Source organism: Pipra filicauda, unplaced genomic scaffold (genome assembly GCF_003945595.2).
Source record: "Pipra filicauda isolate LSUMZ 115617 unplaced genomic scaffold, ASM394559v2 scaffold754_size109397_pilon, whole genome shotgun sequence".
NCBI lineage: Eukaryota > Metazoa > Chordata > Aves > Passeriformes > Pipridae > Pipra > Pipra filicauda.
The window spans coordinates 78,372-105,043 of record NW_024104925.1 but is presented as its reverse complement, the minus strand read 5'-3'; the positions used below and the strand labels follow the sequence as shown (position 1 = coordinate 105,043).

Below are 26,672 nucleotides of genomic sequence, written 5' to 3'. Positions count from 1 at the left end.
GCTTCTCTGGGCAACCTGTGCCAGGGCCTCCCCACCCTCCCAGGGAAGGATCTCTTCCAGATTATTTCCAGTTGTTGGTATCTGTACCACAAAACTTGTTTTTAACTTGCATTATCCATTCACAAGTTAAACAATATCCCATTTTTGATCGAGTCAGCCTGCAGTTGTACAGCCAGTTATTAAAGTAAATCCCTTAAAAGGCTTCAGGACACTTCAACAGGCTTCCATATGATTTAGTCTTTGGTATATTTGACATTTAGAAGTCTCTTCTGGATGTTGCAGCACTAAATATAACCACCTCAGGTTTTAATTTCCAGGGGCTGTCGGTGGCCAGAAGGAGATGTTTGTAAAGGCCAGGTTTTGGAGCTGACACCTGCCTGACCCACCCACTGAATTCATAGTCCTCTTCTCCCCTTCTGTAAAACTGCTTTTTAAACTCTCACTTCTGTTCTCTCCCTGCTGAACAACCTTCTGAAGGGCAGCACAGGAACATTTGCCCTCAGCAAAGCAGGAGAGCACGTCCAGTTCCTCAGCCCAAACCCACCAGATGTGATTTCTTGGTTGTCTTTTATTTGTGTAGGGTTAGTTGTTGCTTTTGTATCATGTGCTGGGCATGTAAAGATGATGGTGTCCCGTGAGGTGTTGCTTGAAAAAAAGAGAGGGGGGGAAAAATGAGAAAAAGAAAAAAAAAAAAAGAGAAAAAGAAAAACAAAAGAGAAAAAGAAAAAGAGGGAAAAAAAAAGAAAAAAGAGAAAATAACAAGAGAAAAAAGAAAAAATAAAATGAAAAAGAGGACAAAACGCAGACATGAAAACAGATAAAAATTAAAAAAAAAAGAAAATTAAACAAAAAGCGAAAATACAAAAGAAAAAGACAACGAGAAAAATGTCAAACGAGCAATCGAACAAGAAGAAAAAGACAAACAGTCAAGAAGAGAAAAGAAAAAAGAGACAAAGAACCAAGGAAAGACACAAAAGAGCTCCAAAAAACCGCGGTACACCAGAGGCCGTAACCACACGCGTCACCAGCGAAACCAAGCCGAAGAGCCAACTGCCCTGTTTCATTGCCTTTGCTCAGTGTTGGGGGTGACAGGCACCCTGGCAGGCATTTTTTGGGGGCTGTTTCTGTTGTTATTCTCTTGCCTGATGTCCCAGAGGTGACTGAACAAGAGACTGTCCTTTACCTAGCCCAGAGCTGTGCCCTTTGCCAGGGCAGGGGTTGGTGCCCGTTGTGATGTTCTCCTTGTGTCCCTGTCCCCCAGAGCTGTGCCCTTTGCCAGGTGCCCGTTGTGATGTTCTGGTTGTGTCCCTGTCACCCAGAGCTGTGCCCTTTGCCAGGGCAGGGGTTGGTGCCCGTTGTGATGTTCTCCTTGTGTCCCTGTCCCCCAGAGCTGTGCCCTTTGCCAGGGCAGGGGTTGGTGCCCCTTGTGATGTTCTCCTTGTGTCCCTGTCCCCCAGAGCTGTGCCCTTTGCCAGGGCAGGGGTTGGTGCCCGTTGTGATGTTCTCCTTGTGTCCCTGTCACCCACAGCCCCAAGAGCCGCCTGATCCAGCTGAAGAAGGAGAAGCTGGAATACACCCCGGGGGAGCACGAGCACGGGCTGTTCCCTGCCCCCATCCACGTCGGTGGGTACCTGGGGGGGTTGGTGGTGGGGTGAGCTGGGGATCCCCTGCACTGCCCAGCTCTCTGCTCTCTCCCTCTTCCCTCTTTTTGATCCCTTTGGTCACCCCTGAACTCTGCCCAGGGCCACGCTCAGCTCTCTGTGCTCCCCAGTGCACAAGTTGGGGCTCAGGAGGCTTTTCTTGACTTGCCACGTGAGCTTTGTTTTCATTTTTTTGGTGTGTCTGAAAATGCCAGTCTGGTGTTCAAACCTGCTTTAGCTGTGATAGCCCTCAGATGAAATGCAGAGCAAGAGTCTCCTCCTCAGAGTAAAGCTGCAGCAGAGTAGGCAGAGACAATTATGACCATTTGTTAAATCCAAAAAGCTGAGCATGGAATAATAAATTCCCACTTGTCCCTGTGTCTGACCTTAAACATGGATAAAAGGGTGGAAGAATGAAAAGCTTTGCTATTATCTGGGTTTTTATTTTATCCCAATTCTTAGGTGTTGGGTAGGACAAAAATGGGATTTAGGGTTTCACAGAATCACAGAATCATGGAATGGTTTGGATTGGAAGGGACCTCAAAGCTCATCCAGTGCCACCCCCTGCCATGGGCAGGGACACCTTCCCCTGGCCCAGGCTGCTCCAAGTCCCGTCCAACCTGGACATTTCCAGGGAAGTGCCTGTGGAAAGAAGCTGTAACCCAAGTCTAGCCCAGGCACTTGGAGCTGCTGGAGCTTGGGATGCTGCTCCCAGGGGTGGGATGTCCCTGAGCTCCCAAAGTGCAGCTCCCATCATTTCCCAGGATGAACCAAGGCTGAGTAACTTCTCAGGTAATTGTTTCAGCTTTTGAAGTGCCGTGGTTTCTTGCTGCAAGTCCCGTCATGCCAGGCAGGTTTGGGACATTCCACTTTGTTCAGCAGGAATATTTGTCCCATCAAACACTCCCGTGTCACTGGCTTGTCTTCTTCAGCTGAGAAGTTTGGCTCTCCCAGCGAGGCAGAAGAGTTGGCCAGATCTGTGTGAATCAGGGGCCACAGAGCAGGTTTCAGAGCTGAAGGTGGTGATTAAAGTTCTCAGCATTCTCCCAAACCTGCCCTCTGTCACTTCCTGTTGGAATGGGGGTCATCGAACCTCCCCGTGGCCGAGGCATCTGCCAGGACACTCCGACTCCCAGTGCTGGTGCTGCTGCCACATTCCAGCTCCTGCCCTGGGCCTGAGCTGCTCCCAGGGCTCCATCCAGGGCACTGGGGATGGTTTAACCCCGGAGCAGTGGCCAGCTTTGGGACTCTGCCAGGGCACTGCACTTGAGGGGGGTGAAGGGACCTTCCCCTGCTCCAGGCTCGGTGCCAGGGCACCTGAAAGAGCCCTTTGTTTGGGCTGCTGAGGTCACAGGAGTGAAAGCAAATTCCCAGCAGATTTAGCTCTTTCCTGGAACCTTGTAGGGATGAATAAGGCATTGAAAATGAAAAGTAATTTAGGGGGGAATTGTAAGGAAAACATTACCATTTTTATTTTCCAGTGGAGAGGGGGGGTGTGTGAATTTATATGGAACCATTGCTGGAGGAACATAAAGGCACTTGTTGGGAGTGAGAGAAGCTGGGAAAATCAGACCTGGGAGTGACACCTCATCCTGCTCACTGCAGTTTTGGGACACAGGATTCCAGCAAAACGATCAGAGAAAGTTTAATCTTGGCTAGAACTCAGCAGTGTCAGCCCTGGGGTCTGGAATGAATGATGTCATGGGTCAGGGTCCTTTTGGGGTGACAGGGAATGTCAGAGCAGAGCCAGAATCTGCAGAGAAAGCACTGATTTCTGTCTGAAACAGTTTCAGTTATTGCTGAAAATACAGAGCATCTTGAAGCCTTTCCAAAACATTGGGGAATGTGTTTGCCAAGTCTGAATTCATTCTTAAATCTCTTCTGGTAAAGGTCACAGGAACAGGCTTGGAGGCTATTTTTAAACCTGATTTGATTTCTTTGAGTGCAGTGTTGGGATTTACCATCGTGCTGGGGCAGTGCAGCAGGTTTGTCCTGTGCTGAAGCCTTGGGTTGTGCACAGGAGAGTTCAGGGGAACCTGTTGGCCTTGAGCTGTCTCATGGAGAAGGCCCAGGGTCACTTCACAGGGCTGTGGTCACTTCTGTCAGGTGTTGTGGTCACTTCAGAGGGCCGTGGTCACCTCTGTAAGGTGTTGTGATCACTTCACAGGGCCATGGTCACCTCTGTCAGGTGTGGTCACTTCACAGGGCCATGGTGACCTCTGTCAGGTGGTGTGGTCACTTCACAGGGCCATGGTCACCTCTGTCAGGTGTGGTCACTTCACAGGGCTGTGGTCACCTCTGTAAGGTGTTGTGATCACTTCACAGGGCCATGGTCACCTCTGTCAGGTGGTGTGGTCACTTCACAGAACTGTGGTCAGTTGTGTCAGGTGTTGTCTCTTTGCAGGGCTGTGGTCACCTCTGTCAGGTGTTATGGTCAGTTCTCTCAGATGTTATGGTCAGTTCTCTCAGGTGTTGTGGTCAGTTCTGTCAGATGTTATGGTCAGTTCTGTCAGGTGCTGTGGTCAGTTCTCTCAGGTGTTGTGGTCATTTCTCTCAGATGTTATGGTCAGTTCTGTCAGGTGCTGTGGTCAGTTCTCTCAGGTGTTGTGGTCATTTCTCTCATGTTATGGTCAGTTCTCTCAGGTGTTGTGGTCAGTTCTCTCAGATGTTATGGTCAGTTCTGTCGGGCTGTGGTCAGTTCTCTCAGATATTGTGGTCATTTCTCTCAGGTGTTGTGGTCAGTTCTCTCAGGTGTTGTGGTCAGTTCTCTCAGGTGTTGTGGTCAGTTCTCTCAGGTGTTGTGGTCATTTCTCTCAGGTGTTGTGGTCAGTTCTGTCAGGTGCTGTGGTCAGTTCTGTCAGGTGCTGTGGTCATTTCTCTCAGATGTTATGGTCAGTTCTCTCAGATGTTATGGTCAGTTCTCTCAGGTGCTGTGGTCAGTTCTCTCAGGTGTTGTGGTCAGTTCTCTCCGGTGTTATGGTCAGTTCTCTCAGGTGCTGTGGTCAGTTCTCTCAGGTGTTGTGGTCAGTTCTCTCATGTTATGGTCAGTTCTGTCAGGTGTTATGGTCAGTTCTCTCAGGTGTTGTGGTCATTTCTCTCAGGTGTTATGGTCAGTTCTCTCAGGTGTTGTGGTCACCTCTCAGTGCTGTGGTCAGTTCTGTCAGGTGTTGTGGTCACCCCTCTCAGTGCTGTGGTCAGTTCTGTCAGGTGCTGTGGTCAGTTCTCTCAGGTGTTGTGGTCACCCCTCTCAGTGCTGTGGTCACTCGTGCCAGCTGCTGTTGTCCCTGCCCGGTGCTGTGGTCGGATCTGAGCCAAGACCTTCCGTACCTGTCCCTGGCAGGTCCCACCTGAGCAGGGCAGGAGAGCAGAACACCGACACAGAGGCTCTTCCCCGGGCCTGCCCTGACAGACAGAATGTTCTGGGAGGCTTCTGCTCCCCTGTGTCCCTTCCAGAGGCCCTGCCAGACCCTGGCGAGGTGCCTGGAGCGGCTCCCGTTCTCCGGGGACACGTGGAGATGAGTGTGTGCCACTTACCAACCTTTCTGTTCCAGGAAAGTACCTCAGACAAAAGAGAATTGACTTCCAGCTGCCTTACGACATCCTCTGGCAGTGGAAACACAACCAGGTAGGAGATAAAAAGCCAAGATTGGGATCAGAAGCCTTAGAAGGGAAGCGGCAGCACACGAGAGCTGTGTCTGCACATCCTGCCTGCTGGGGAATATCTTGTTGCTGCCACTGTGTGAGGAGAGAAAGGATTTGCAGATTTGCATATGTGTTTAATGTGGATAATTCCCATTATTCCCTCTCTTGCAAAATAGCAATCCCGGGAGTTTCTGCTGGCAAAAGCCATGGATTTGGCTGCAGACTCTTATTTTGGCGGCGCTGCCTCGTGCAGGGAGCTGGTTCCAGACACGCCCCGGGAGAATTGGGGTGTTCTGCCAGCAGCACTGAGGAATCTCAGCCCTTATTTTCCTTGGATCCATCCCAGCGGAGTGGAATTTATTTTTCACTTGCAAGCTGAAATTTTCCTGCTGAGGGAAGAAGAGGAACCGTCGAACGGGCTCGTTCCCTTTAAAAGAGCTTTAAATATGTGCGAGCCTAAAAATAGGAGGGGTTTTTTGTTGGTTTCCCCTGAGAAGTTTCCACCGAGAGATTTACCACAGGATTTGAGGCTGGGGGTGGGGGGAGTCTGTCCCTGGCTCTGTGGCAAGAAAGTGCTCTCAGCTGTGTAACTTGAGCATGTAAATTAGCAGGACAAATTCCCAGGTACTGTGGCCCCTGGAATCTGATCCTCAAGTCAGGGGCCTTGGGGACACCTCAGCTGAGGGCACTTCCTTGCCCAGTGTTGACGCTGAGTTGCATCTGCCTGTCTCGTCTGCTCGGTATTCCATAAATAATAAATACATGGAATCTGTTTCCTTGACATTTTCCATCTCTCCCTGGAATGTCAGAGGCCCCTGCAGAGGAGTTTCTCTGTGCAGGGGTGTGGAGGTGTCAGGGTCGTGCCTGTGTGTCACTGAGGGAGGGCTCTTAGTGCAGGAAATGTGTGTGAAACACACACATAATTTCCAGTTATTCCTCAAAGCTTGTCTGAAAGGCTGGAATATATCTGAAATTATTATGAATTGTGGTGTAAGCTTCCCTTTTCCCTCCTGCCATCTCCATCTGCAGAGGAAGTTCCTCTGATGAGAAGATGAATCTGCATTTCTCCCACCTGTACTCACAGTGTTCAGAGAATCCCTTAGATCAGAAAAGACCCTGGAGGTCATTGGGTAGCTTTGACAAGCACCTTGATTTTTCTACCTCACTTTTTCAAGCGTTGGCACGTGGTGACTCCACCAAAGATGGTTTCCCCAATGTGGGTTTAAATAATTGCCCTTCTTTCCAGCCCTGTCCAGAGGAGCCTGTCCTTGGGACAGCTGGTTCCCACATTGCTCTGGGCACACAGAACAAGCCATGGGGTGGACAAACTGCTCCAGTGTCTCATTAAATCCAGGTTCTGCTTATTCACATCCTTTTTGTGACCTATTTGCTAATGCAGTCTGAGCCTAGGGAAGAGAATGCAGATTTCTAGGAATGATTACAGAACTGTTCCCTATGTAACAGAACATCATTTCCCTGATCCTTTTGAATAACAGATGCACTTATGCAATGTATTAAAATTTTCTTTCTCTTCCTTTCAGTTGTATAAAAAGCCAGATGTCCCACTTTACAAAAAAATCCGTTCTAGTAAGTAAAATCTTATTACTAAACTGTTAATTGTGGAATTTTCACATGACACCTCTTCTTTCTGTCCTGCTCTTTGTCCTGCCAAAGTCACTTCCACCTGCTTGTTTTGTTTTTTTTTTTGCTTTATTTAATTGGAATGAAAATACTGTAGATAAGCAGTTCTGGTTTTTTCACCTGGGAAGAATTCTTTTCCCTGTTTGGGTTTGTTTTCTTTCTCTTTTTTTCCTACAGATGTCTACGTGGATGTCAAACCCCTCTCTGGCTACGCGGCCACCACCTGCAACTGTAAGAAACCAGAGGATGACAGTGGGAAGGGCTGTGTGGAGGACTGTCTGAACAGGTCAGAATGGCTTCCTTGGGTTATTTCACATCCTCTCTTAGGAAGAGAGTTGTGCTGGATGCAACCCCAGCAGGAAAGGCATCGTCATGGGGGTCCAGGCTCCTTCCTCCTGCTGGGAGGGAAAATTCCCAGTCTGAGCATCTGGGGGTCCCACTGACACCCCCCAGGCTGAGCTCCCCGCTCCAGGGGATTCCTCAGCACTGCCAGAGAAACAATCCCTTTGGAATGAACAATCCCCCTCTTCTCCAGAGGAAGATCCCATTAAAAGCTCCATTTTGCCCTTTGAGTATCAGTGAGAGCCAGGCTGGGAATCACTGCGGGAATTACCCCTTGAAAACAAACAGCACTGTAGTTCCTGAGCACCTTTTGTTTCATTTGTTATTATTGGTTGGTGTCTCTTCCAGCTCTCAGAGTGTGCTCTCTCCCTCCCCTGTTGTGTGTTTCAGGATGATCTTTGCAGAGTGTTCCCCCAACACGTGCCCCTGTGGGGAGCAGTGCTGCAACCAGCGCATCCAGAGGCACGAGTGGGTGCAGTGCCTGGAGAGGTTCCGGGCCGAGGAGAAAGGATGGGGTATTCGTACCAAGGAGCCCCTGAAAGCAGGACAGTTTATCATTGAATATCTGGGAGAAGTTGTTAGTGAGCAAGAATTCAGGTAGAAATATTTATTTGCTGCTTTGGCGTGGAAGGCTCGATGAGTGACTTTGGCATCTGTGGTCGTGGGTGGGATATCCTTAGACAGGAACAAAGGGGGGGATAAGGAATCCTGTTCTGGTCACAGCCAGAAGGGAGGCTTAGAATTCGCATTTTTAGATCAGTCAAGTTGTTCTCAGTTCAATGGAGAGGAGTTTGAATGAGTGTTTGCAATGAATCCTGTGCCTCATCTGCCCTGTAAATGTGAAATGCTGCGAGTGACTGTGAGTCCAAACGAGAACTGTGCAGGATTTGGACGGTGCCAGGTAGAACTGAGGGGCAGAGTGGGACTGGAAGGGACATGGGCTTTTGCAGGTGGGTGTGAAGTTAAAAAGAAACCAAGTGGGAGCATTAATAACCAATGAAAGAAAGAAATTGTCTTGTTCACTCTGTAGCATCGTGGGATATTTGAGGTTGGAGGGACCTGCTGCTCTCAGAGCTCCACCAGAAGGCAGCTGCAGTCTCCTCATACAGAGACAACCACTAACACTGACTCCTGTCACTGTGCTCCTGTGATCCATGGATGTGATTCCAGAAACTGTCCAGCCCCCAGGAAGCAGCTGGTTGTTGTCCACGTGCATACACAGACACCCCAAAGAATGTATACTTGCATTTTCTCTTCCATACACAGGTTATCACCATGAAATGTGTACACATAATCTGCAGAACCCAAAAGGGAGCATTCCAGAAGAGCAAATTTCTAAATTCTAACCCAAGCTCTGTCAGTGGCCTTGACTTATAAAAATAGGTACAATCATGGTTTTCCTCCCTCTCTAGGTGTACGGCTCTATAAAATATAAAACATTACTTTTATCCTTCCAAACCCCCTCTGAGAACTCGCTGTGTCTCTCGCTGTGCCGCTCCCCGTGTGCTGAGGGGGGGACAGGCAGAGTGACGGGGGCTCCCTGTGTCCCCGGCAGGAACCGCATGATCGAGCAGTACCACAACCACAGCGACCACTACTGCCTGAACCTGGACAGCGGGATGGTCATCGACAGCTACCGCATGGGCAACGAGGCTCGCTTCATCAACCACAGCTGCAACCCCAACTGCGAGATGCAGAAATGGTGAGCGGGGGGCTTTCTGCTCCCTGGGGACCCGGGGCACCCGGGCTGAGGGAACCGGAGCAGCTGAGGGGGTCTGAGCTCAGAACAGGGAGGGGAGGGGTGTCAGTAACCCTCAGACCTTAGAATCATAGAATCATGGAATCAGCTGGGTTGGAAGGGACCTCCAAGATCATCCAGTCCAACCCTTGATCCAAGCCCGCCGTGGTTCCCAGCCCATGGCACTGATGCCACATCCAGTCTGTCCTTAAACACCTCCAGGGACGGAGAATCCACCCCCTCCCTGGGCAGCCCATTCCAATGGCTGAGCACTCTCTCTGGAAAGAAATTCTGTCTAATATCCAACCTAACCCTCCCCTGGCACAGCTTCAGACCCAACCCTCTTGTCTTGCTGAGAGTTGCCTGGGAGAAGAGACCAACCCCCCCTGGCTCCCCCCTCCTGTCAGGGAGTTGCAGAGAGTGAGGAGGTCTCCCCTGAGCCTCCTCTTCTCCAGGCTGAACAGCCCCAGCTCCCTCAGCCTCTCCTCATAGCACTTGTGCTTGAGTCCCTTCCCCAGCCTTGTTGCTCTCCTCTGGCCCTGCTCCAGCCCCTCCATGTCCTTCCTGAGCTGAGGGCCCAGAGCTGGACACAGCACTCCAGGGGTGGCCTCACCAGCGCTGAGTCCAGGGGCAGAATCACTTCCTTGGACCTGTTGGCCACCCTGTTCCTGAGCCAGGCCAGGATCCATTGGCCTTCTTGTCCCCCTGGGCACACTCTGGCTCCTGTTCAGCCTCCTGTCCATCCCCACTCCCAGCTCCCTCTCTGCCTGGCTGCTCTCCAGCCACTCTGTCCCCAGCCTGTGGAGCTGCAGGGGGTTGTTGTGGAGTGTTTGCAAGGGCTTTGCAAACAAGGTCTAAGTTTTCTGGCAAGGCAAGCCCAGCACTGCTGGTTGTCACACTGCAAATGTTGAAGGCCAGGTAACACTGTGAACTCCTCTATGTGTGTATATTCTTTCTTCCTGGCAGTTGAAATATTTTTTAACACAGGCAAAGAGGGAAACAGTGGGATTGCAGCACAGCCTGTGTCACACCAGCACTGGTATAGTGGCATTTTCTCTTCTGTGCACAGATATCAACAGTGCAGTGTGAAATGCAGGGCCAGGCTAGGAGGAAATAAGTGCTGAGGGATTTGTAGTGAATGATTTACAGGGAAGTAGCAGATGGTGGTGACAGGAATCACTGTGGGGACAGTGCAGCAGAGTAGCTCGTGTTTCCCAGATAATTCTGGTGGATTTAAGCACTAGTAATCAAGTTTTAAATTTGAAAATCCAACACAAAATGAATGAAAGAATTGGGAGGGGACTCTGCCCCTCTGCTCTGCTCTGCTCTGGTTAGAGACCCCACCTGGGGTCCTGCCTCCAGCTCTGGGGTCCCAGCACAGGAAGGACATGGAGCTGTTGGAGCAGGTCCAGAGGAGGCACCAAGGGGATCAGAGGTGGAGCAGCTCTGCTGGGAGGAAAGGCTGGGAGAGTTGGGATTGTTCAGCCTGGAGAAGCTTTAGGGTGACCTGATTGTGGCCTTCCAGTGCCTGCAGGAGCTACAGGAAAGATGAAGAGAGACTATTTCCAAGGGATGGAGGGACAGGACAAGGGGGAATGGCTTCAAATTGACAGAGGGCAGGGTCAGATGGGATATTGGGAAGAAATTCCTCCCTGTGAGAGTGGGGAGGCCCTGGCACCCTGGGAGGAGTTGCCCAGAGAAGCTGTGGCTGCCCCTGGATCCCTGGAAGTGTCCAAGGCCAGGTTGGACGGGGTTTGGAGCAACCTGGGCTGGTGGAAGGTGTCCCTGCCTTCCACCCCCATGGCAGGGGGTGGAACAAGATGAGCTTCAGGTCCCTCCCAACCCGAACCATTCTGTGGTTCTGTGATTTTGAGATGAGTTTGATGCTCAGTGTAAGATTTCAGTCTAGGAGGGGGCCTGAGTGCTGGCAGTGGACAAGCTGATTTCTTGTGATAGCCAGGACAGTTCGTAGCTTTTCCTGAAAGCACAACTTCCTCCTCTCTGTAAATGTTGTGTTCACTTTTTGGCCTTCGGGGTTTATTGTAGCAGAGAAATGAGAGAACTGTACAGGTGAAGAACAGGCAGGACCCAGGGTGCAGCAGAAGTGTTGCTTCCTGTCTCTGACACTCCCACTGTGTGGACAGAGAGGATCTCAGGTGTAATCCTGGGGAATGTTTGCTGGTGTTTCCCCTGCAGGTCCGTGAACGGTGTTTATCGGATCGGGCTCTATGCACTCAAGGACATGCCTGCTGGGACTGAGCTGACCTACGACTACAACTTCCACTCCTTTAACGTTGAAAAGCAGGTAAAGATCCCACGGGGAGACCTTAAAAAAAGTGTCACCCAGGGCCAACAGTTCTGTGAAGCCGAAGGTCCGTTAACAAAACCTGTCGCGTTGTATTTGGCACAAGAGGTTCTTTGGAATGCTGAGGGAGAATCGAAATCTTTGGGGGTTTATTTAATTTATTTTTTTCTCTTCCCCCCCCTCCCAAAGCAACTCTGCAAGTGTGGCTTTGACAAATGCAGAGGGATAATTGGGGGGAAAAGTCAGCGCATGAATGGACTTTCAAGCAAAAGCAACCAGCCTGTGAGCACCCACAGAAGGCCTGGACGGTCGAAAGAGAAGAGGAAGTCAAAGCACAAATTAAAGAAGAGGGTAAGTATTAAAGACAGAGTTTGGGTGGGTAGAGGTTAATGGGAAATCAGTCTGTGCCATCAGACCAAAAACTGGTGTATCTGTACGTGCAGCAGAGCAGTGCTGCAGGTTCTGTCTCAGGGACTGCTCTGAGTGCTCTGCTGAGCTCTTGGCACAGTTTTTCCTGTCTATCAGAACCATCTGTTTTCCAGAGGGGCCACATCCCTGAGGAACCCAGTGAAAGTGTGAACGCCCCGACCAGGCTGACCCCTCAGCTGCAGATGAAGCCCATGTCCAACAGGGAGAGGTAAGGGAGGGTTTCTGGGGGACTGGCCTCAGAAATGGAGTGTTGAACAAACACTGGTGCATCATGAAATGCCTGAGGATGCAGCTCTGAGTTCCCCTCTAACCCAGCCAGGCTGGAGTTCCTCCCCACTGAGCAGAGAAGGCACAGAGTGTACCTCTGAATATCCAGCTTCTCCCCCGCGTTAGGGAATTCATTTCTCAGTAAAAAGTGGTCCTTGCATCCCTTTCTGATTCCCGTAGGAATTTTGTGCTAAAACACCACGTCTTTCTGGTACGAAACTGGGAGAAGATCCGACAGAAGCAGGAGGAGGTGAAGCACGTCAGTGACAACATCCACAGCACGTCCCTGTACACCCGCTGGAACGGGATCTGCCGCGATGACGGGAACATCAAATCAGGTGAGGCCACGCAGGGGCTGCCCTGGGGACCCAGGTGGGGTTTAACCTCTGTATAAATCCGGTGTAGGGTCACTACAAGACCCATACACCTGTTGTAAGACGTGCAGGGGATGCTGCTCGGGTAAAGGCACTCAGGGGTCTCCTGAATCCTGGTAGGAGGTGCCACGTCTGGTGTTTCAGCAGGAGGGGTTTGTCAGAGCGTGGTATTTAACATTGTGCCATGCTCTAGTTGACAAGGTGGTGATCAATCAAAGGTTGGTCTTGGAGGTCTTTTCTAAATGGTTCTAGGATATAATTCTGTGATATGAGGAAGAAATTCTTCCCTGTGAGGGTGGGGAGGCCCTGGCACTGGTTGCCCAGAGAAGCTGTGGCTGCCCCATCCCTGGAAGTGTCCAAGGCCAGGTTGGACAGGGCTTGGAGCAACCTGGGCTAGTGGAAGGTGTCCCTGCCCATGGCAGGGGGTGGAACAAGAGGATCTGTGAGGTGCCTTCCAACCCAGGCCATTCCATGACTGTGATTTCGTGACCATCTGTGGTCGGGCCCTGACAGGGGCTGTTTCCTGCTCTCTGTATCCCTAGACCAGAAACAGTTGTGCTGACTTTGAAAATTGTCATCTATCCTCATAATTTTAGAGCTTTTTGTCTCTAAATGGGAATGGGACAAAATACAACTATCAGGGGAAAATTAACCCTGCTCCAAAACGGAGGACCATCACCCTCCCAGCCAGGCAGGATTGGGCCCCCACTGTCAGGTGCAGGAGAAGGTGGGCAGTCAGTGTTTGGGGTGAACTCAATGACATGTTTTATTTGCTCCAACAACATAAAACATTCCAATAACCAGCTGATTAAACTGATTAAAATTTAAGTTTAGAGCCCTGAGCAGTGAGAGCCGACTTGGGAACAGCAGCCGACGCCTTGTGCTGCTCCAGCAGCTCAGGAGCCGCGTTAATCTTAATAATCCCGGGTGGAGGTGCTGTGATTTGCTCTCTGGTGGGTTTTTTGTTTAGAGGTGACTCTTTTCTGCCCTCCCCCAGACGTGTTCATGACCCAGTTCTCAGCCCTGCAGACGGCCCGCTCGGTGCGGACGCGGCGCTTGGCGGCGGCCGAGGAGAACATCGAGGTGGCTCGTGCTGCCCGCCTGGCACAGATCTTCAAGGAAATATGTGACAGCATCATATCCTACAAAGGTGAACCTGGCACTCCTTAAAAAAAATCTCCGCGGGGATGTTTTCAGCCTCTGGAACAACGGACTCTCAGAATAGGAGATACTAGAAAAAGATGGGATGTTGAAGAACTCGTTTTTTTCTTTCCCCACTTACCTATAATCACTTTGTTTTATCCTCTGCCACCAGAACCCTCATATGTTGCTGTCCTTTAAAACTGATTTTTCAAAATTTCAGCAAAAATCAGAGTTGCAAGGACACTGTCCTTCATTTTGATACCTGGGGTCTGATTGCAGCCACCAGCATCTAGAAATGCAGAAGCATTTTAATTTCCCGTGGCTCAGTTAGTAGAATAGCCTTTTTCTAACCCAGATTGAATGTTAGTTACTTGTATTTTTAAGTTTTACTCCGGGAATGTCCCTAAGCTGTGTGTCCCTGTTGCAGATTCCTCCAGGCAGGCGCTCGCAGCTCCTCTCCTGAACCTGCCCCCAAAGAAAAAGTAAGTGCTGCCTTCCCAGAACATCCCCGAGCGTTCCCCGATGGATTTGCACGGTTGGAATTGCTCATGAACGTGACACTGTGCCAATGTTCCCCCCTGTAGAAATGCAGACTATTACGAGAAGATCTCTGACCCCTTGGACCTCGCCACCATTGAGAAGCAGATCCTGACTGGCTACTACAAAACTGTGGAAGCTTTTGATGGGGACATGCTGAAGGTGTTCAGGAATGCAGAGGTGAGGCTCCCTCTGGCCTGAGAGCAGGGATGTGACCTCCTTTAGTGCTCTTGCTGACTTACAGTAGCAAAGGAAGAGAAATATCTTGGAGGAGGAGAACTTGTGCTGATCTGTTCCTGGTGAGCCCTCGAGAGCAATCCATGTGCTCTTTGATTGCCTTAGGTCAGGCAGAGAGAAGGTCAAGGACATGCATGAATAGCTCACCTAAACAAATTCCAGTTCCTTCTGGAAGCAGCACCTTGTTCTTCAGTGTCAGATGTCAGAGAATCACAGAATCATGGAATGGTTTGGGCTGGAAGGGACCTTAAAGATCATCCAGTCCCACCCCTCTGCCCTGGGCAGGGACACCTTCTACTAGCCCAGGTTGCTCCAAGCCCCATCCAGCCTGGCCTTGGACACTTCCAGGGATCCAGAGGCAGCCACAGCTTCTCTGGGCAACCTGTGCCAGGGCCTCCCCACCCTCACAGCCAAGAATTTCTTCCATAGAGCCAACCTAAATTTAATCTGTCATTGCGAAGCCATTCCCCTTGTCCTGTCACTCCAGTTCTTGAGGAACAGCCCCTCTCCAGCCTCCTTTTAGCCCCTTCAGACACTGGAAGGTGCTGTGAGTTCAGCACACCACCTTCTCTTCTCCAGCCTGAACATTCCCACCTCTCCCAGCCTGTCTCCATAGGGGAGGTGCTCCAGTCCCCTTATCAACTTTGTGGCCTCCTCTGGGCTTGCTCCGACAGTTCTGATGTTGGGGGCACCAGAACTGGCCACAATATTCCATGTGGGGTCCAGGAGAGCAGAGTAGAGGGGCAGAATCCCCTCCCTGGGCCTGCTGCCCACTCTGCCTTGGATCCCCTTGGTTTCTGGGCTGTGAGGGTACAGGGACGGGGCAAGCTGAGTTTTCGGTCACCCGTCACCCCCAAGTCCTTCTCAATCCCTTCTCCACCCACCTGGTGAGAATAAGGAGTGGGATGGAGAGGTGCCCCCCACATTTCAGAGGATCAGCCGGGTCAGAAAAGCCCTCTGAGCTCACCGAGCCCAACCTTCGACCCCACAGCCCCTCGTGTGGTGTTTGGGGCGCGGCTCAGGGCAGACCCAGACCCCTCCTGGGTGCACCAAAAACCCAGGGCTCGGAGACGAAGCCCTCGCCGTGTGTTCTCCCCTCAGAAATACTACGGCAGGAAGTCCCCCACGGGCCGCGACGTGTGCCGGCTGCGCAAGGCCTACTACAGCGCCCGGCACGAGGCGGCCGCGCAGATCGACGAGATCGTGGGCGAGACGGCCAGCGAGGCCGACAGCAGCGAGACCTCGGTGTGCGACAAGGACAACGGGCACGAGAAGGACGAGGACGTCATCCGCTGCATCTGCGGCCTCTACAAGGACGAGGGGCTCATGATCCAGTGTGAAAAGTGCATGGTGAGGCAGGGCAGCCCAAAATGGAATCTCTCTCTTTTTCTCTTCTCCACCACCAGCAGTTTCCATGTAGTCAGTGCATGAATTACCTCTGCAGCCCTTCATTTCCTCTCCAAAAGAGTGGAGGTGCTGTTTTCACAGAGGAAATGGAGATGCTGTTTTCACAGAAGAAATGCAGCTTGTGTTTCTATGTAGAGGAGCTGGAACTGCCACAGCTCCTGCCCTTGGGAGGGAGAAATGAATTTCCACAGTTTTAGGCTTCCACTGCATCTGTGGACTTTAAAAGGACGAGGGGCTCATGATCCAGTGTGAAAAGTGCATGGTGAGGCAGGGCAACCCAAAATGGAATCTCTCTCTTTTTCTCTTCTCTGTGACCAGTAGTTTCCATGTAGTCAGTAGCATGAGTTACCTCTCCAGCCCTGCATTTCCCCTCCAAAAGAGAAGAAGTTGTGTGTTCTAAGGAAATGCAACTTGCGTTTCTGTGTAGAGGAGCTGGAACTGGCACAGCTCCTGCCCTTGGGAGAGAGGAATTAAATCCAACAGTTTTGGGCTTTTACACACGCAGTTGCCTGGGGATCCTGTCTGTCTTCTGATGTGCTGTGAAATAGTTCAAAGAAAATCTCGACTTTCCTTTCTGAACCTTATTGTCTTGCTCTCCTTAATGTTTTTTGAGAAAAGGCAGCTTGTACACACAGCCTGTGCCAGGACTCTGACTGAGCTGGGCTGTGCCTGTTTCCCCAGGTCTGGCAGCACTGTGACTGCATGGGTGTGAACTCGGACGTGGAGCACTACCTGTGTGAGCAGTGTGAGCCTCGGGCTGTGAGCAGGGTAAACTCTCCTTCCTTAACGCACTTATAAACTGAAGCAGCTCCTGTATTTGTATTTATTGGGGTTGGTAAATGCTGGGGTCTCACTTTCTTACGTTTCTCTTAATTTTTCTCGCTTCTTAAGTTTCTCCCTTCCTGTGTCTGCCTTGGTTTGGGTTCAGTCCCGGGAGGGGTCAGTTCTTCTCTGCATGATTCCAAAAGGGTTTCAGCCCCATTTTGGGACTGGTAATGTTGGGCAGCTCAGGATTCCCTCCCTTTTTTGTGTTTCCCTGCAGGAGGTCCCCATGATCCCTCGGCCCCACTATGCCCAGCCTGGCTGTGTTTATTACATCTGCCTGCTGAGGGACGACCTGCTGCTCCGCCAGGGTACGTGCTGGGCTTTCCCCCACAGTGGGCAGGGATTTCTGGCATCACCCTGTCAAAAATCCTCTCGTTTTTCACAAGTGGAAGCTGCTCTCTGTGATGCTGGGAATGACACACAGTGAAAGCTCTCACAGGCTGTTGATGGAGAAATGTTAATTACCTTGAGTGCAGACTCCTCTGGCCAGGGGAGGAAGATGCTGAGCCAACTGCTGGTAGTTAACATTTAGAAGTAAAGGCCAAGAAGGCTGTTAGACCTTCAGTATTTTGGTGCAGAATGGTCATTAAAACACTTAGCTCATTGCTTGTGTGTTCCCTAAAGCTTATCTCTCTAGACAGTGCTCTGAAGCCCCAAATCTCTCCCAGGCAGCTGCCAAAGCCACATAATTCAGTTCACTGAATTCATCCTAGAGATACACACAAGGTTAGAAAAAAGCCTTTATCATTATGAAGGAGCTACTCTTAAATGAGTAAAACCAGCTGATATGTTTGCTAGAGGGGAATAGAAGAGACTTCAGGAAAGTGGAGAATTAAAAAAAAAAAAAAAGGTCAAAGAACAGCATATTCTTCATCCCATTTGCAGGATTCTGGAGTTTCATTTAGTCTTCCTTGGTGGTGGTTGCTCTGCACTGTCCTCTCCAGAGTTCAGCCATTGGGTTTCTCATGTGTTTTTTGCTGGAGAGTAACTCACTTCCAAGGGCTGTGTCAGAGCTGGATTTCATGTTCTCTGTTGGAATGGGTGACGTTTGATCTGGGGGTTGTGGCATCTTCCAGGCATTCAGAGCACTGAGGGCATTTTTGTCATGACACATTGGGTTTTACTCGGGTACCCCTGATCTGATCTTGGTGACTTTAATTAGAGAAATGTCCTTTAATGAGGGAAATGTCCTTTAATGAGGGAAATGTCCTTTAATGAGGGAAATGCCCTTCCTGTGGCTGAGCCCTGCATACCATTAGCAGGGGACAGAGGGGACCAAACTGCCACTCTTGGGCCCCAGATGCCCCTGCAGGTACAGGGGATAGATTAAGCAAGTTGTACAACCAGAAGGTGCTGGGAAGGAACACACAACTCCAGCAGGAGGAGGGAAAATCCGTGGATTCGTTGCTGGTCTCGAGTTCCCCACCCAAAGTTCTGAGGCACAACCACAGGACCTGCTGTGCTGAGGGTCTGTCAGGCACTTAAACAGAGGGAGAAACAGCTTTTTACTCCCTCTGGTTTCTAAAAGGCCCCCTAATCACACATTCTGAGTCAAAAACGTGGCCTTACACACAGAAAGGTGTGTGGATTTACATTTTTCCTGGGTGTTGTGTATTGGAAAAAGCCTGGAAACACAGTTGGGGCCCCCAGCCTGCCTAGGTGAGCTGCACCCTGGACTTCTCTGCCACTTCCAAGCTTGAGAGCTGATGTTTTGGAGGAACAAGGGTGAAAAGCTGTGTGAGTGGGCACACTCTGCTGTGACCAAATCCCTCTCCTTCAGAGGGGTCTCAGGGAGGGCCCCTCAGTCCGTGGTCAGAGAACTTGTTTTTTGATTTCTTGGCAATTCTGCTGGAGGTTGTTGGGTTACACCACAGCTTCCTCTACCAGAATTCCCCAGCACCTAAACCCAGGAGATGATGGGTATAGATCTGATCAGCTGGTCCATCACATCCTGCAGAGGGAACAGGGAGTTCTGCCTCAGATAGGAGCTGACAAACTGGAGTCAGAATGGATCCTGGAAAACCCACAGAGCCAGGAACTGCCCCTTGTCATCACCCCCAAGGCACCAGCAACACCTGCTGTGTTTCTTCCTTGGAAAACCCCCTTTTTGGGGCAGAGGGGCAGCTGGTTCATAGTCAGGAACCTCTGGATAAGCTGGAATTGGAATCATCTTTCCTGATCCTTTGGGCTGGAGAGCATTTGTGTGCATCTCTTCCCGAGTGCTCCTATTTCAGTCAGGCACAAGAAGTGCTGGGTTTGCTTTATTCTCCTGGAAGAGGTCAGGAAGAAGGGTTGAAAACAGCTCATTTAAAACTAGGTGGTTTAAAATTAAATGGCTTTATTTACATTCTGCTTGGGGCCAGCAGCTGCTCTCAGCATGGACCTCTTCATGAGTCTTTTATGGAACCCTCCTCCCTAATTTCTGTGAAAGTTCCCCTTCGTGCTGTGAAGGGAAGCTGTTGTTATCCCATCTTTAGTTCAGGCAGTAATGACACACTGAGCTGTGTGCTGTGATCACATGCTGGAGGGAAGGGATGGATCCAGAGGGACCTGGGCAGGCTGGAGAGGTGGGACCATGTGAAGCTCATGGAGTTCAACAAAGTGAAGTGCAGGGTCCTGCCCCTGGCCTGGGACAATCCCAGGCACAGCCAGGCAGGCCTGGGAGGGGATTCTGCCCCTCTGCTCTGCTCTCATGAGACCTCACCTGGAGCACTGTGTCCAGGCTGCCCCCAATTCAGAAGGACATGGAACTGTTGGAGCAAGTCCAGAGGAGGCCACAAAGTCAGTGAGGGGACTGGAGCCCCTCCCCTATGGAAACGGGCTGGGAGAGGTGGGAATGTTCAGCTGGAGAAGAGAAGGTGCTGTGGAGACCTCAGAGCACCTTCCAGGGTCTGAAGGGGCTGCAGGGAAGCTGGAGGGGACTGTCTGTCAGGAACTGGGGTGACAGGACAAGGGGAGTGGCTTCAGACTTAAAGAGGGCAGGGTTAGGTGGGATATTGGGAAGAAATTCTTCCCTGGGAGGGTGGGGAGGCCCTGGCACAGGTTGCCCAGGTGGCTGCCCCATCCCTGGAAGTGTCCAAGGCCAGGTTGGACAGGGCTTGGAGCAACCTGGGCTAGTGAGAGGTGTCCTGCCCATGGCAGGGGGTGGCACTGGGTGAGCTTTAAGGTCCCTTCCAGCCCAAACCATTCCATGATTCCCTGATTCTCAAAGCTGCTGCAGTGGGTGAGCACAGGATCGTCCCCAGCCTGGCCCTCTGCTCTGTGCAGGTTTGTGTCAGTCTGTCTTCAGACCATTTTGTACTTAATCCAGCTGGAATAAAACTCCCTTTCTCCATCCTACAACTTCCTACAAGCTACTATTTGTTTACTAGGAATGCTGGTTGTCCCAAAGGTTTCAGAGCTGGCTCCATGGCAGTGCCTGTGTGGAACCTCATCCCCTCTGGTTTAACTTGGAGGTTATATTTTTCCATAATGTTTTGTGTCCACTGTTACAGCAACAGGGACAACATCAAACCTAAAAGTGATTTTTGCACATGAGGAGTCCTTGGGAGCATCTTTTACACTTAGACCAGATTGATAAGTGAGAATATATTTATAAAAATAGAATTACTCATCCTTCACCAATCCTAAACTTGGTTATAACAAAACTGAGGTGTTGATGGACCTGAGGCCACGTTTCCCTGGCATTTTGTTCCTAAGTTATGGAAGTTACAGCAACAGAACCTGCTGATGAATAACAGCAATATCCATGGAAGGAAAACAGCCACAACTGCACATACCCAAAACCAGGGGAAAAGAAATAGGGGGAAAAAACCAGGAGTCATTGCAATTTAATGAAAACAGAAGAAAAATGTTCTACATGAGTCCAAAAGGCCAAGGGAGCATCAGAAATTGTTATGCACAAAGTAACAGAGTGACTGTGCCATTCTTTTTATGACTTGGGACCTCCCAGGTTTTTGTTCCTTGTGAGGTAAATAACGAGAGATGGAAGCTCTTCCCATCCCTGCAAGTGTCCAGGGCCAGGTTGGATGGAGCTCTGAGCAGCCTGGGCTGGTGGGAGGTGTCCCTGCCCAGGGCAGGGGTGGAATGAGGGGGTCTTTAAGGTCCCTTCCAACCCAGGTCGTTCTGAGATTCTGTGATTTCACAGATCAGAGCAGAAAAAAGTAAAGAGTTAATTCACTCATGGGACAGAATTGATAGAGAGAAGTTTAGGGACCTCTTTAGGGGTTGCACTTGGCAAAGACTTTTTGAGTTGCCAGCAGTGCCATTTTGTTCAGCCCTTTTTGCATTCTCTGCCTTTCCTGAGCTCTGCATCTCATTGGAATTCTGCTGGAATAACCAAAGGCTTGGGGCTTGTCGAGCCAGGATTTATTTTCTCAGTAACAATCTTCCCTCTGAGTATCTTCTCTCTCAAAGATTTATTCTTTAAACATTGAAGCCACCGCTAATTCCTACACATTTTCCTAATCACAGCTGACTTTGTTCCATATCCTTTGGTCTGTCATCGTAGATTTTGATACCTTACAGGTTGTTTTCAGTCTGGGCATGGGAAGTTACGGGTGTTTCCCCTGTAAAGCTGTTGTGAGAAACGTCACCGTGGCCCTTGCAGGTTCTGCGGTGGGTTTGCATCGTTCTGTAAATCCAACATCAGGGACCTCTCGTGTTGGTTCTGGTGGCACCTTTATTTGCTCCTCTGGTTTTGGAGAGCTGGGAACACGCCCAGCCCTTCACAGGTGTGTGTTTTGTTTCGCCCTGTGCCAGGTGACTGTGTGTACCTGATGAGGGACAGCCGCAGGACCCCCGACGGGCACCCCGTGCGTCAGTCGTACCGGCTGCTGTCCCACATCAACAGGGACAAACTCGACATCTTCCGCATCGAGAAGCTCTGGAAGAACGAGAAGTGAGTGCAGCCCCCACACACCCCACCTGTCAGGGCACAGGGCTTCCATGGAAGTCCTGTCATGGCCTAAAAAGGCAGGAGTGAGCACGTGGTGTGGGTGCAAAGGGGATTCACCTGTCTCTGCTTGTGCTTGTGGGAGCTTGGAGGTTTGAGGTACAAGCTGATGGGCTTTCCTCAGTGTCGGAGCAGGCTGAGGGTTCCCAGTGGCAGCTGTGAGGTGGTTCAGTGCCTGTGACAGCAGCACAGTCAGTCACAGTCACAGTCAGTCACAGCCACAGTGTGCTGTGCCCATGGAAACCACGCCGGGGGTGTTTGATGGGAACAGAAATGAGACACAAGGCAAAGGGAGCCCCAGAAATTGTTATGTGCAAAGCAGCAAAGGGACTGTGCTGCTCTGTAACCTCCCAGGGTGTCTGTCTCGTGCTCTGTGCTGCTCTCACATCCCGTGGCACACAGAGGATCCCACTGGATGAGCAGGATAATCAGATCTGAACCATCTTTTCTGTGACCAAAGCTCTGCCCACCCACAGAGGACTGCAGGGGTGACTCCACTCCCCATCCCAGTCACTGCCAAAGTGCAAGAGAGGGAATTCAGAATGGAGGAGGGCATGAAGTGAAGTTGTACCAGGGGCTCATTTCTGTCCCCTCTCCCCTTTCCCCCCCCAGGGAGGAGCGTTTTGCCTTTGGCCACCACTATTTCCGTCCACACGAAACCCACCACTCCCCGTCCCGCAAGTTCTACCACAACGAGCTCTTCCGGGTCCCGCTCTACGAAATCATCCCCCTGGAGGCCGTGGTGGGCACGTGCTGTGTGCTGGACCTCTACACCTACTGCAAAGGTGAGGACAGGACACGGGACACGGCTCCGGGAATTTGGGCTGTCGTGGTTCGACCCCCGTCGGCAGCTCAGAGCGGCCACGGTGGGATGAGAGGGGGGGCTGGAGAAAGGTAAAATCCCAGGGGTTGGGATAGGAATAGCTGGCTGAAATAAAGTAAAATGTAATAATAATAATAGCAGGAGTAGTAATGGAAAGGGAGATTGCAGAGAGAGAGAGGTCTCCAGTACCTGAAGTGGCTACAAGGAAGCTGGAGAGGGACTCTCCATCAGGAACTGGAGTGACAGGACAAGGAGGAATGGCTTCAGACTGAAAGAGGGGAAATTTAGGTTAGATGAGGGGAAATTCAGGTTAGATATAGGGAAGAAATTCTTCCCTGGGAGGGTGGGGAGGCCCTGGCAGAGGTTGCCCAGAGAAGCTGTGGCTGCCCCTGGATCCCTGGAGTGTCCAAGGCCAGGTTGGATGGAGCTTGGAGCAACCTGGTCTAGTGAAAGTTGTCCCTGCCCATGGCAGGGGGTGGAACAAGATGGTCTTTAAGTCCTTTCCAACCCAAACCATGCCATGATTCCATGAATAAACCCCAGGAAGCACAGTACAGTCCCCATGTGATGCCTGGGCCAAGAACTTCTGAGCACCAACCAAACATCAGGGTGTGACCAACATTATCCTCATCCCAGACACAGCTGAACCAGCTACTGGGGCAAAATTCACTTTACTCCAGCAGGAACCAGGACATGCACTGGAACAATCCTGCTGTCCAAAGGCCATGGGGGATGTTTGCCTGTTCTGGAGCTGAGGACACACAGTGGCTTTGCCCCAGGACAGGGATTCCTGTTTTAAGAGGGACTACACTGCTGGAATTGTGATGGGCAGGGAAGAGAAGGTGATGGCAGTGGATAATTGTTTTTGTGGAAGTTTGGCTGCTGTTTGATCAGAGTGTGTGGATTCCCCCCTGGAATTGAACCAGCAGCGTGTCCTGTTGTGGTTCCGAAGGAGAGCAAACGGGGACACTCCGACACTCCAGCGCTGGGCTGGGGCAAAGCACGTGTTTCCCCCTCAACCTGATGGCTGTTCTTTCCTGTGTGCTTTGTCCTGAACCCCCAGGGAGGCCCAAGGGGGTGAAGGAGCAGGATGTGTACATCTGTGACTACCGCCTGGACAAGTCAGCTCACCTCTTCTACAAGATCCACCGCAACCGCTACCCCGTGTGCACCAAACCCTACGCCTTCGACCACTTCCCCAAGAAACTCACCCCTAAGAGAGACTTCTCAGTAAGTGGGGGTTCTCTCAGCTCCCTTACCTGTCGTTAGAAGGCTGGACAGGGTTTTGGAAAGCCCCTGAGTGTTGGTGAAGGAAGCTTGGTGAGCCCAAGGGAGCTGACCCCGTAGGTGGGGATCAGCCTCTGCTCCCAGCGACAGGACGAGAGGAAACGGCCTCAAGCTGTGCCAGGGGAGGGTCAGGTTGGACATCAGGAAGAATTTCCTCATAGAAAGGATTGTCAGGTGAAGGGGCTGCCCAGGGAGGTTTGGAGTCCCCGTTCCTGGAGGTGTCCCAGGAAGGACTGGTCGTGGCTCTCAGTGCTCTGGGCTGGGGGACAAGGTGGGGATGGGGCACTGGGTGGGCTGGATGATCTTGGAGGGCTTTTCCAACCTTAACAATTCCATGATTCTGTCGGCACGCACAGTCTGGGGGAAAAGCTGGCTTGAAAGCAAGCTGGGAAAGAAAACTGAGTGTAACAGAACCTGCAGTTGAGAGGCAAAGAGGTGCTGAAGGGGTGGGGATGGGTGAGCTCAGAGATGATCTCCAGGGCAGCACTGCCCTGTCTGAGCACAGAGATCTGCAAACCTTCTGTTCTCCCTGGAGCAGAGCTTTTTGTAGTGGCTTTGGAGGTGGTTCCAAACTTGTGCTGTGCAGAAAGCAAAGGGGATTTGTACCCTGATGGTCTGTGGCTTGAAATTTATTTAGAAGATAGGAAAAATCGAGTAAGTCTGGCTCTGATTTGTCCTTATTACGTGATTATTCCTTCTCCTTTGGAGTTGTCTGATGTGTGAGACACACCAGCATTCCCAGGGTGTCCTGCATTGGTATTTCCAGAGTGTTTGATAGACCAGCACTTTCTTCCACTGTGAATTTGCTTTGGTATTAACCACAGTCTTTGTTGCTGTTGCAGCCTCATTATGTGCCAGACAACTACAAGAGAAACGGAGGCAGGTGAGTGTCACCTCCCAGATTGTTTGGGGAGAAGAGATGAGAGAATCCTGTTTGTGGTGTTCACTCTCCTCCTGCCCATTTCCCCTGGGGGTTGTGGAAACCTCGAGTTTAAATTATTTAAAGCTCTCTAAGCTTCCAGAGAGATAAAAGGGAACAAGGGAGGAGGGAGAGCCTAGAGAAGTGTTCCTTAATAATGCACATCAGGAAGAGAACAGGAGCCATTTGAAAGTCAGCAAAAGCAGCTGAGTGTGGAGCTGCCCAGCAGAGGAGGCTCCTCCTTCCCACATGGAGGAGCCCAGATCCCAGTTGTGCTGTTCCATGTCTGCCAGAGGCTGTAAAAACACCCTCCGAGGGCCGTGGCTGTTCCAGGAAAGCCCCAGTAAGCTCTGGCCTGAGCTTCTGGAGACAAAAACCTTCCCAAGTGGAAATAAGAAGCCATTTGTTTGTCACAGCTGCGTCTGTGGGGTGCAGACAAGGCTGGGGGGACCTGGGGGGGTGTGATGGGTGCAGGGACTGAGGGAAGTGCTGAGCTCCAGAGAGCAGTCCTGGCCTCGCCGGGAATCGGCCTCTTAGGTGAGGGTCTGAAAAAAACCTCTTTAAACCCTTCTCCTCCAGGTCATCCTGGAAATCAGATCGCTCAAAACCACAGATCAAAGACTTAAACCAAGAGGAGGACGCTCTGCCCCTGATGGAGGAGGTGCTGGGAGCCCCAGAGCAGGTGCCAGGGGAGCTGCCCGGCCCCGAGGAGCCCGACAAGGAGCCGGTGCCCAGCGAGGGCTGCGAGGCAGAGAAGAAGGGGGAGGAGGCCCCCTCGGACACGAGGCAGCTCTGCAGCCCCGAGGAGAGGAGGCACCTCCAGAGGGAGAGGCTGAACCAGATCCTGCTCAACCTCCTAGAGAAAATCCCAGGGAAAAACGGTGAGAGTTCAGGCTCAGGTCGGGGTTTGCTTCGCTGGGCACTGTGTTGGTAGAATTATTGTGATTTATTTAAAAATTTGTTTGTTTGTTTATTTATTTATTTATTATTTAAACAAAATTTATTTGTTTTAAAATAATTAATTTATTGCTGGTGGGCATTAGGAACAATCAGGTGGGTTTTTTTTGCAGCCACGTTTTCCTTTGCAACAGAAATGCAAGTAAAACCCAAGGGAAGTTTCTTACCACTTGACACTGTTTTGTATAATATTTTTTGTATAATATTTTTGTATAATATTTTTAATTATATTTTTGTATAATATTTTTAATAACCCCCCCCCATCATTCCATGTTTACAACTGGGGAACTAACAGATATGCCAAAGAAGAGAATTTGGAGAGTCTCTTTTGACCTTTTATGAGCTTTCCTTGGGTTCTGAGCACCTGCTGGAGGTGTTGTCTGAGCTGTGGGTGCTCTGGTTAAATGTGTCTCTGCTTTCAGTTTTAAAGCCTGGGATGAGCCCTGTCCAGTCTCTTCCATGTCCTGGCAGTGCCCAAACAGTCATGGACTGATGAATAATCAGGGCTGGGAGGGTCTTTGGGGGTTGTCTGGTCCAGCCACGGCTCAGGGCTAAATTCAGTCTCGGGTGTTTTGCATATATTTGGATATCAGTGTGGATGGAAATACCCCTCAAAGAACCAGGAATAAAGGAACAGGAAAGCTGCTCCTCGTGTCCAGGACAGGGCTGGACGGAGCGGGGACGGGTCCCAGCTTGGACTCGACGGTCCAGGGGGTGTTTTCCCCCCTTCCCGCTGGTGCAGCACTTCCCACTCCCCCTTTTCACGCCTGGGTTTCCTTGCAGCCATCGACGTCACGTACTTGCTGGAGGAGGGATCGGGCAGGAAACTGCGGCGCCGCACCCTGAGCATCCCCGAGAGCAGCTTCAGGAAGTGACGGCGGGGCCACCCCAGCTCGGGGGCTGTGACCTGGGGGGCTGCCGAGCCCCGGGAGCCGCGGCCCGACCTCCTCCGTGCCGGCCCAGGGGGAGGAGGCGGCCGCGAACGGACAGAACTACAAACAGCAGCACTTAAAGGGGCCGGGGCGCCGCCCTGCCCTGCTCTGCAGTGCTCTTGGTGTGTGTGTTGGTGGGCGTGCCTTGTATTGATGTTAGGTACTGAGGAAACCTCGTGGTTATATTGTCCAGGATGGTCAAATTTAATTTATTTTTTGCTTGATATTCCCACTCAGAGGAAAAAAAACAAACAAAAAAAAAATAAAAAAAAA

General features: G+C 51.0%; 1 protein-coding gene across 1 annotated transcript; it reads left to right on the top strand.

Annotated features, from left to right (window-relative positions):
• Window positions 1-1,505: 1,505 nt before the first annotated feature.
• On the top strand, window positions 1,506-26,672 carry LOC114003944 (histone-lysine N-methyltransferase ASH1L; the record flags this gene model as incomplete). Its single annotated transcript, XM_039389646.1, has 22 exons — window positions 1,506-1,623; window positions 5,192-5,265; window positions 6,824-6,869; window positions 7,101-7,209; window positions 7,656-7,862; window positions 8,821-8,967; window positions 11,200-11,308; window positions 11,498-11,659; window positions 11,851-11,945; window positions 12,185-12,342; window positions 13,376-13,528; window positions 13,949-14,003; window positions 14,106-14,238; window positions 15,397-15,645; window positions 16,384-16,470; window positions 16,745-16,835; window positions 21,289-21,427; window positions 22,094-22,266; window positions 23,368-23,534; window positions 24,434-24,474; window positions 25,090-25,391; window positions 26,251-26,672. Coding segments are annotated over 22 exons (2,907 nt in total), but the record flags the coding sequence as incomplete, so codon positions are not given.